The 11009-nt window shown below is 35.8% G+C and overlaps 1 protein-coding gene and 1 pseudogene across 1 annotated transcript; both read left to right on the plus strand.

Moving 5' to 3' along the window:
- Positions 1–1227: 1227 nt before the first annotated feature.
- On the plus strand, positions 1228–2256 carry LOC116100765 (olfactory receptor 52N2-like). The gene has a single exon (XM_031384499.1). The coding sequence runs from the start codon at positions 1228–1230 to the stop codon at positions 2176–2178; it is 951 nt and encodes a 316-aa protein (XP_031240359.1). The 3' UTR covers positions 2179–2256.
- A 4365-nt stretch (positions 2257–6621) lies between these two features.
- On the plus strand, positions 6622–9962 carry LOC116101327 (annotated as a pseudogene).
- The last annotated feature ends 1047 nt before the right edge of the window (positions 9963–11009 follow it).

Consider the following 11009-nt stretch of genomic DNA (forward strand, 5'->3'; position numbering starts at 1 on the left):
TATACCAGAATGGAAAAAGTTAGAAAAGTCATGAAAATCAGGGGAGTGAAGATATTATAGAAGATACAACACTGTAACACAGATCTAAGGGAAATAGATACTACAACTTGATAAGGTAAACTAAGCAATAAGTAAAAGAATTACACTCCAAGTTTAAAACATGTATTTTAACCAAGAAAGATATTAGAGACTAATGGTTTTAATTAGGAACTTTTTCTACAGATCTTAGTTCTCAAAGTGAAAAACAAAGATGAGAGGCAAGTGTTCCTTAAATTCTGGCAAAAGCTTAATAAAGACTGCATCCTCCTGAGTACAACGTATGCATCCTTCTTTGTGCAAGGACTACATCCTTCTGAATGCAGGAGCCTAAGGTTATTTGGGAGATGGTGACAAGAAGATAGAAGAAGGACAAAACATAGTTTATAGATTGATAGACAGCATGGTATATATATAAATTTATTTATATATGATTATAAGTAATATAAATGTGTATAATATTAATCTACATAGATTTGAAGGTATATAACAAAAATAGAGTTAATTAAATGTATGACACAAGCCATTGGTGAAATGTATATATTATAAAAATTCTTACTTTTACCAGCAATAAAAGAGAAGAAACAATGGAAAATACAATATGAACATGCTACTTAAATTGTAAACTTTGTATTTGTTTTTTGCCTTCTCATGTACAAAAAAGCATATTCATATTTATGCCTTTGATTTTTCAGATTTGAAAAATGCAAATTTCCTGAATTTACACAGCCATTTAATCATGTCGAACTCATAACAGATTTGCATAGTGTATAACACTCACATTATTTAATAGCTGCAACCCATAATACACACTGATGTGACAATTTCCCAAATTCAATGTTATTTAAGCAAAGTCCACAATTTGGGAATTGATTGAAGGGAGAAATCAAGTACTAGTGGCTGACCTGGGAATGCAAGCTAGCACTTGACAATAGAGTTGAAAATATAAAGCCAAGTCAGCCCAGGGTTTGGGCACAAGTTTAAAACCTTAATTTAGTAACAAACTTAGTAATGTACAGGAGAGAGAGCAATGTAGTCTGGATAAAATATATATATTTCTTCTTTATTATTTACGTTGCGAAAAAAATACTTTTATGTCTTGTGTCTAGAAAAAGAAAATCTTGTCACCTTTGTCTTCAGCATAAGACACTATTACCAGCATAGAGTGTGACTTGTTTCCTACTGATCACCATGCCTGGGGTCAATACTTCCAGCCTGACACCTAGATACTTCATCCTCAATGGGATTCCTGGGTTGGAAGCTGTGCACATCTGGATCTCTCTGCCATTCTGCTTTATGTACCTCATTGCTGTCACAGGTAACTGTGGACTTATCTACCTCATCAGCCATGAGGAGGCTTTGCACCGGCCCATGTACTACTTTCTAGCCATGTTGTCTGCCACAGATATTTCTGGGTGTAATACAATTGTCCCCAGTATGTTATGCATCTTTTGGTTCAGTCTCAAGGAGATTGATTTCAATGCCTGCCTTGTACAGATGTTTTTCATCCACATGTTGACAGGCATGGAGTCTGGTGTGCTCATGCTTATGGCGCTTGACCGCTATGTGGCTATATGCTATCCATTACGCTATACTACCATCCTCACCAACACTATGATTACCAGGGTTGGACTGGCAACACTTATTCGAAGTGTGTTACTCATGATCCCTTTTGCTTTCCTGATCAAGCGTCTTCCATACTGTAGAGGAAACCTCATCCACCATACCTATTGTGATCACATGGCTGTGGCCAAACTATCCTGTGGCAATATTAAAATTAATGCTATCTATGGTCTTATAGCTGCTATATTTATTGGGGGATTTGATATGTTCTGTATCTTCATGTCTTATGCCATGATTATCCATGCTGTGGTGAAGCTATCTTCTGCAGATGCTCGCCATAAAGCCTTCAGTACCTGCACATCACACATATGTGCTATTGTTATTACCTATGTCCCAGCCTTCTTCAACTTCTTCACTCATCGCTTTGGGAGAACCACTATACCCCATCATATCCACATTATTATAGCCAACCTGTATCTTTTGTTACCTCCCACCTTGAATCCAATTGTATATGGAGTAAAGACCAAGCAGATTCGTGAAGGAGTAATCAAAATGTTTGTTAGACAAAAAGATGTTTGAATGAGAGATGAATCTATGCTAACAGAGTTTGTGTTTAACATATATATCCAGAAAATTATCAAAGGAGAAAGGCATGAAAATTTGAACTGTGAGATCAATAGACACTACAGGTGAATATTTTGTCATCAGATGCACAAAACAACAGAATCTTAAAAACAAAATCCTTAATTTCTTAAGATAGGAAAACAAGTATAAGTTTAACATAGCTGCCTTGGAGCTCATGGAACACATGCAGAACAGGAAGCTTGGATATCTGATCTCAAGTGAACCCTGGCTGATCCATACATATATTCTTGGGCATGTGAAGAGTGTACAGGAAGAAATGAGGTCTCACACAGCCTCAAGATGTGGGAAGACATATGAACAAAAGTGTCCCAACTTTGTAGGGAAGAAGGCATATCTCCCTAGGAGGTTTCTTCTGAGTTCCAGTGTCCTTTCAAGATGCTTGCTTCATATATGTATAATAGTTACCACTCTAGGATGATGTCTGTGGATTTCTTAACCTGGACATTCTGAAGTTTGAGTAGTACCTTATTCCTGCATCAGTGTCAGTATGTATGTGAGTGTGGATGGAGTGGTGTGGGTGGGTGCTGAAGGTCACCACAGTCTGAGTTCTTCTCAGCCTTAATGTCAGAAGGCATTCTGAAAGATGGAATGTCACTACATGGTCTCAGCTAGAGGAAAGACTTTTTAAATGTAGGGAAAAGCACTTGAAGAGTATCTACATGGTCTGATGATCAAGGAAGCCTGGTGGCTGCTTTTATCTGCCTGACATGTAGATGAAGAAACAGCAGAGAGACAGTGACAATAGAAATGAGGACCTCATTAGATTTCTGGAAATAACTGAGAAAAAGTCCATGAGAGTAAAATGATGAAGAAATAGTATATGCCAAGAGATGGTTGAAGTTATCAGAATGTTTGGATAAAGGAAAAATAAATAGGTAGAAATAATAATTAGGTTGATAAAGTTATATTCTCCTCTGTTAACATAAAGAATATATTTTAATATCACATGGCATATGGGCAAGCTTTTGGGAAATATATTAACCATACTATGCATATTTTTCATTATACTTGCCATATTTGGAAGCAGAACCTGAGGTTTTTAAGGGACTCTAGCAATTTTGGGAATTTTTCTATGATATAACCTATAAAATTTTCAGATTGTGTGTTTTAAAATCACTCTGTTGGATTTTCTCAACTTTCGTGGGTACTGTAACATTAGCTATATGTAACACAGGCAAATTAAATAAATACAAAATTACTTTCTCTAAACTGCTACTTTTTATTACTTTTGTTCATATCACAATAATTTTCCACTTTATTTTTGGTTTCAGAAATATATATGTAAGTATAATATGTTTTGAGCAAATTCAATCCTCTTCCCTCCTTTCCAACTCCTTCTATGTCTTCATAAACACTTTTTGAAGAGTCACTGCGTCCCCTCCATGCTGTCAGTATGTACATGGGTTTAGGGCCATCCACTGGAAATCAGACAGACTATTAGAGACATATCTGAAATAAATATCCTCCCTTTCCCAACATCCTCTTGCTGATAGTTCCTCAGTTATGTGGATGTGCAATATGTAGATGTACAGGGATAAAGAGAATGAAACAACAATATAAAGAATATACATAGTGCAGTCACTAGTTTCATATCTGTCTACCACCCATAAACATCTACTAATGATTGTGTTTTACAGAACAACAAACTCACTACAGTATTTCTACAAGGTCTGTCTTTGTTGGTGAATGACAAGTTTATATTCCACCAAGTGAAAAATAATCACACATGAAAATCATCTTTAAAACTTATTGGGTCCAAAAAAAAACTTATTGGGTTCATTTAATGTTTGCAGGAAAACTGATTATTATCCAAGAGTATACAAGAAAGTATAATTGTCTTATGTGTTGTTTAGACCTGAAAGGTTTGAATGTCATAATTTTGTATTTGAGATGAGCCTAGGCCATTTAAGTCAGTAAAAAGAAGGTCTGTTACACACCTGTACATTTTTTTCAATTCTTTGGAGCAATTAATATCTACAGATACTAGTGCTGTGTATGGTTGTCTAGAACTTGAAAGGCTGATATAGGGGGATGCCGAGTTTGAAGCAGAACTGAACATAGAATGAGTTTCAGCGTAGCTTGAGCTATAAAGTAAAACTGTTCTCAGGAACTGCCAGACTGATTTCCAGAGTGGTTGTACCAGATTGCACATAGAGGGACCCATGGCACCAGCTGCATATGTAGCAGAGGATAGTCTTATCTGGCATTAATGGGAGGAGAGGCCCTTGGTCTTGTGAAGGCTCAATGCCCCAGTATAGGGGAATGCTAGGGTGGTGAGGTGGGAGTGGGTGTGTGAGGGGGGGTGCACCCTCATAGAAGCAGGGGGAGGGAGGATGGGATAGGTGTGTTAAGGAAGGGAAACCAGGAAAGGGGATAGTATTTGAAATATAAACAAATAAAATAACTAATAAAAAAATAAAAATATTTTCTCTAGAAACTAGAATATTGGGCATAAACACCTGTATGTATGTTGCAACTTTATAATATGCCCAGCCTTTCCCTTTGTAATATAACTTAGTTTCCAAGAGCAAAGACTCTCATCATGACCATCAACTGAATAGGTTCTCTTTTCCTCCTTAGTCTGTTTTTAGGTCGTGATGAGTTTCCACATCATTTTAGATCTAGAAGTGAGTGCTGGAGATACTTTATACCTGCTTTATTTCATGGAACCCAACTTCCAGTTTCATCCATGACTGCCAAGTGACAATTATATTCATTTTCTTTGACTGTTATATTCAAACCATACTGTTCTCCTTCCTCATTGTAGCAGATAAGTATGTAGGTTAGGACATCACCTCTGAGAGTATTGCCCAGGTACCTTCCACCTTTTCTTTCCTTATTTCCTTCTTTCTTTTCTTCCACTTTCTTTTCTGAGATAAGGTCTCTTGCCAGCCCAGAACTTATCAAGTTGTCTAGGCTGGATGTCCAGCAAGCCCCTGGATCTTCCTGTTTCTGCCTCCCTAGCGCTAAGAGTACAAACAAGCAGTTGCCACCATGTCCAGCTTGTTTTCTCAATGGTTCTGGTATCAAATTTAGGTTTTAATTCTTGGAAGAACAACATATTAATAATTGAGGTATTTTCTCAGCCATAAGCTTATCTTTAAAATAACATAATAAAAACAGAATTTATGTTCTATTCTAATATATTTATACATATATTATATATAATATTACCAGGTACTGTTTCAATACATGTATAATTTTTAAATCAGTTTACATACTTATCTCTTCAGATATAATTTGTGGTAAAAAACTTTTAAAATTTGTTCCTTTATAAATGCACAGTAGATTATTAATATCTATAGTCACTCTACTATGCAATGGTACTACACACCTTTCTATTTCTACCTACTAAACTTAGAATCCATTGATTAATATTTGTTCATATACTACTGACTTCTCTTGACTTATAGGGATCACCAGTCCATTCTCATCTTCTTTGAGATCAACTGCTCATGTCTCATAACAGAATAATTGTAAGGGGATGATTCATCTCACTTCACATAACTTCAATTCCCATTTAAGTCTTTATCAAATGACACAATTCCATTATCTTTTTATGCACAAATACCATTCCATTGTATAAATACACTACATTTTCTTAACTATTCCTCTTGCATTGTTTATATTTCTACAGTTTTGTAAATAGTACTTCAAAAACAATAACATAAAGACAACAAGAGTTACTAGATCATTTACTATTACAACTTTTACTTTTTGAAAAACTTGAATCCATATATAATTATATATAATAAATATTTAATCTAATATGTTATATTTCTATATACTATACATAATATATAACATATAAATATATAACATAAAATATATTATACTAGATATATGAAGATATAATACATAGAATAAATATATAATATATATTAGATTGTGCACTAAATGTGAACAATAACTATAGTTTTCAAAAGAACATAGCCATATTTGGAGGCTGGTAAAGTTTATTACAAATTGGAAAAAAATTGCTTTGTAGCCACATGAGAATTACATGGATAATCAATCCTAGGGGCTTTGGAATGTCTTTGTCAATATGTTAGTCAGCATAGATATGTTTTAATTTGGTCACCTTTGAACAAAAACATATGAAAACTTATGTACCCATCACCAATAGGAACAAATCCATGGGGAAGACTATTTTATAAACAACAGAATCATTGAACTTTGTATGATAGTTCTTATGGGATACACTTTTGAGGATAAGTTGAAACACAAGCAGAAGTGGTTTGTTTTGTGATTGTACATAGCATTAAGCCTTTAAGAATCAGATGGCAGCACCTTGTACTTTAAAGTATTTCATATATTCATTTATTTATTTTTCTTTTATTTATTATTCTGCACATGTGGTCCATTACTAGTGTGCACATGACAAGACACAACTGTGGAAGGTCAGAGGACAGCTTTCGAGAGTCTGTTCCGGAGTCCAGTCTACCCTTCCACTATATGTTCCAGGATTTGAATTCAGTTCATCAGGCTTACACGGCAAGCACTTTGCCTGCTGAGCCTCTTGTTAGATTCAAAAGGCTCATCACTTCACCCAGATCAGGGTTAGTACCAAGGATTTTTCATCATTATTTTCATATAAACATTATGCTGGAAAATTTTTTCTTGTTTGTTTCATTTTGTTTTGTTTTACATTTTTGGACATGGGTATAAACAATCTAGCATATTGTAGTCATTAAAATGCAAGATGCTGGAAGCACACACTCTGTAAAAATCCCAGCTCTCCCAATTGTCTCCTTTGTTATTTTCATTAAGCTATTCACCTCTTAGTATCTTGGTGCCTTATTTTGCCTAACTTTAAAATGTATATAAATTATTATTACTTTCAAATATGAATTTAAGATAAAATGAACATATATATTTTTAAATATATTATCTGGAAAACATATGTTTCGGTGTTATCGTGACTGTTATAACCTTGAAAATATTTGTATGTCCTGAAAGAAAGTAATTCGAGAGGAAAGCATGGAAAAGCTCCACTCTCCCAGGGATGCACAGTCTGGATGAGAACCTGTAAGGATACTGGCTGAACACTGGAGTACTGGTTGTTTTGTTTTTTATTTTTTATTTTTATTTTTTACAGAAAATAGAAAAAGCTGATGAGACACAGAAAGATGAAGTAAGGATTCAAGGGGCAGAAGCTATGGTGGAGATCTGAGCCAGCAAAGACACTGACTTCTGGCCAGTTGATTAGGGTTAAATGTTATTCTCATTTAATTACTCAAAAATGAATGGCAGAGCTTGCTGTCTCTTCTGTCCTATGGAAAAACACACCATAGGCCTTCCCACCCAGGCCTTCTACTGCTTTCCTCATCATGCCTTTGCTTTTCCTACTTTCTGAAACATTTATAACCAAAAGTGTTTCCTTACCCTTAACATTTAACACATCTCGCTTATTTTTCTGTACTCCCCAAGAACTTATATATACTCAAGAGTCATAGCCCACATTCCCTGTAAAGTCTTCACTCACTGCCTCCAATAAGTAACAATGAACATTCATTCAGTTTTAATTTAATCACCCTAAGACATCTCTGTCTGTACTAGAAGTCGGTGCAGTTTTTGTCCTCCCTTACCTATTTCAGAAAGGACATTGAGGCAGGCATGTAGAAGACATTTTTAAAAATGGCTGTTAAGCATAGAAACTTCCCCTTGCAGTAGATGGGAATTAAGACAGAGACCCATAATTGTGCAATGTACAGAAAGAGAACGACTTTGGAGCACTCAGTCCTAAACGGCATGCCTCTAATCAAACTTGTCCCCTCAAAGTTCAGAAATCTATGCAGAAGCAGGGGTGGGGAAGATTCTAAGAGCCAGAGGAGGTAGGTAAATCCAAGGAAACAACATCTTCTAGACACAACAGGATCAGTACACATATGAGCTCACAGAGACTATGGCAGCACATACAAGACCTGCACATATTCAAAGCAGACAAGATCCAAGCACTGAGGAGGGGAAATAGACAAAATACTGCAACCCTAGCCAAAAGGCTAGCTGCAATTGCTAGCTATGAGGAAATCAAAAATCCGTTTTCTCCAATAGAACCTTACTGGGTCTATCAACCATACTCCAAGGCAGTCCCAAGCCCAGGAAGAGTGGGTTAACATAATGGACTTCGTGTATTTGTGCATCTTTTGTGTAGGTATATTTTGTCTAATTGGTCTTGTTATTGCTGTTATTAAACTAATGACTTTTTTTATTTTTGTTCTTTTGAGAGAGAAAAAGAACATGAGATTAAGTGGATAGGGAGATGGGGAGAGTCTGGGAGGAGTTAGAAGAAGAGAAGAATATGACCAAAACATATTGTCTGAAAAATATTTAAATAAGAATAAAACTATATGGCCTGTACTAGCATGCTTGTGAGAAGCCAATGGAAGCTCAGCCATAGAAAACTAATACTCTGCTGAGGAGTGATTTCTCATCAGACACTGATGTTCAGAATTAATTTGAGTTGAAACTAACAGCTGATAAACAATACCATAATTTATTAAATAATTAGAATATACCAGAAAAGTGGGGATGAGGAAGAAGAAAAGGATGACAAAGACCCCAATCCAAGGGAGCTTTTGGAACCACTATTTAAACAGAGCAGTTGTTCCTACAGAATTGAATCTTACTGGACTTATGAAGTATGCCATGGGAAACATTCGACGGTACCATGAAGAAAAAGAAACTGGCCAAAAAGTAAATATTCATGAATACTACCTTGGGAATATGTTGGCTGAGAATCTTCTGTATGAAGAAGATCAAGAAGCAAAAGAAAAAGAAAAGTCAAATGAAATTCCCACTAAAAGCATTGAAGGTCAGATGACACCCTACTATTCGATGGGAATGGGAAATGGTACACCTTGTAGTCTGAAATGAAATCGACCCAGATCAAGTCCTGTGATGTACGTATGCCATCCTGAATCTAAGCATGAAATCCTTTCAGGAGCTGAAGTTACAACTTGTGAATATGAAGTTGTCGTTTAGACACCACTCTTGTGCAGTCATCCTTAGTACAACAAGTTCAGAGCTGCTCCTGTGAATGACATATTCTGTCAATCACTGCTGGGATCTCCATTTAAACACCTCACACTAATACAGTTGGAACAGCAGGAAGAGATACTGAGGGCACCATTTAGAAACAAAGGGGAAGATTTGCCATCTACTAAAGAAGAGAGATTTCCAGCCATCCACAAACCTACTGCTGTTGGTTCTCAGCCAGTGCTCACTGTTGGAACAACCCATATTTCCAAGCTGACAGATGACCAGCTCATAAAGGAGTTCCTAAGCGGCTCTTACTGCTTTCATTGGGGTGTTGGTTGGTGGAAATATGAATTCTGCTATGGCAAACATGTTCATCAATATCATGAGGACAAAGATAATGGAAAAACTTCTGTAGTTGTGGGGACATGGAACCAAGAAGAGCATGCTGAATGGGCTAATATAAATACCGCTAGAGCTTATCATCTTCAAGACAGTGGCACCCACACAGTCAGGATGGTGTCACATTTTTATGAAAATCTGGATATTTGTGATATAATTGACAAACCCAAACAAGTGACTGTAAAAGTAAAGTGTAAAGAAGCGGCTTCTCCACATGCTGTTACTGTGTATATGTAGAGCCTCACGCCTGCCAGTATATTCTTGGGGTTGAATCTCCAGTAATCTGTAAAATTCTAGATCCAGCTAACAAAAATGGACTTCTTTCTCTCTTCAATTAAAGGATATTAAAGTTGAAGGAAAGAAAGATGATTAAAAGTCATCACTTCCTCTTGACCACATCTCATTGTAGAGTTTCACTGTAGACCTTGTCTACAGTATCACAAAACTGTGAAATTCATGTGTATATAAGAGATTACAGGTAAACTTGTAAGGCAGACCCGTGTCTCACTTCATTCATTTTGGTCTTGTATGAGCTGATTGCACTTGGCTTTGCTTGGGTAATGTAATTTCAAACAAGTCTGATCCAAGCAGTTTAGTCTAGCCTATCAAATGTCATGATCCTTGTGCTTGTTAAAGTATTTTAAATACTATGCCTACTGAATAAATTACAGCATAGATGACAAGCTAATGAAGTAAAGATAATGAAGAAAGTAGTTGCTAGGAGATTGTGTAAATGAGGGGCCACATAAAATGTATAAAATCCTAGTGCCTGAAGTCCATTCAGAAAATGTTTCTGTGGCAGCTGCTCTCTCGGGCACTAAACTAGAAGTGGAAGTGGAGTAGAAAGCCTCACAGACAACCCTGAGATCATTCAAGAAACTCTTCTTTTTTTATGACAGGTTGCTCCTTTTCTTGAACATTTATGATTCTAACCATGAGTGAGTTTACTACAAAGTACATGTCTAGCACAGTTAGTGACTCATCTCTAAATTAGAATGGTTCATTCTGAAATTCACTGTGCTGGCTTGCATACCTGCCTGCTGTATATTATAAATCTTAGTTCTGGACAACTTTACAGCACAATATTTATCTTAAACAGAATAAAATTTTAATAAGCAGTCTTTTCATGTAAAAAAAGAATGAGTGAATGAGTGAAATAATATCAAATACCTGATCATGCCAAATATCATGGAAACCTGATAATATAACCTCTTTAATCAACAAAACAATTACATATCATAAAAACAGTTTTCATGGGCTTAAAAACTGAATATTCAGGGAAGAACAGACCTCTTGGACATTTAAAAATAGAGAGAAATTATAAGGTTAACAAATCATTAGAATTGGGATATTCCACAAAATATCAAAATATAGCTTGTCAAATA

Source organism: Mastomys coucha, unplaced genomic scaffold, assembly GCF_008632895.1.
Source record: "Mastomys coucha isolate ucsf_1 unplaced genomic scaffold, UCSF_Mcou_1 pScaffold21, whole genome shotgun sequence".
In the NCBI taxonomy this organism is placed as follows: Eukaryota; Metazoa; Chordata; class Mammalia; order Rodentia; family Muridae; genus Mastomys; species Mastomys coucha.

Coding starts and splice junctions, on each gene's coding strand:
- LOC116100765 (XM_031384499.1), top strand. CDS start 1,228: ATGCCTGGGGTCAATACTTCCAGCCTGACACCTAGATACTTCATCCTC.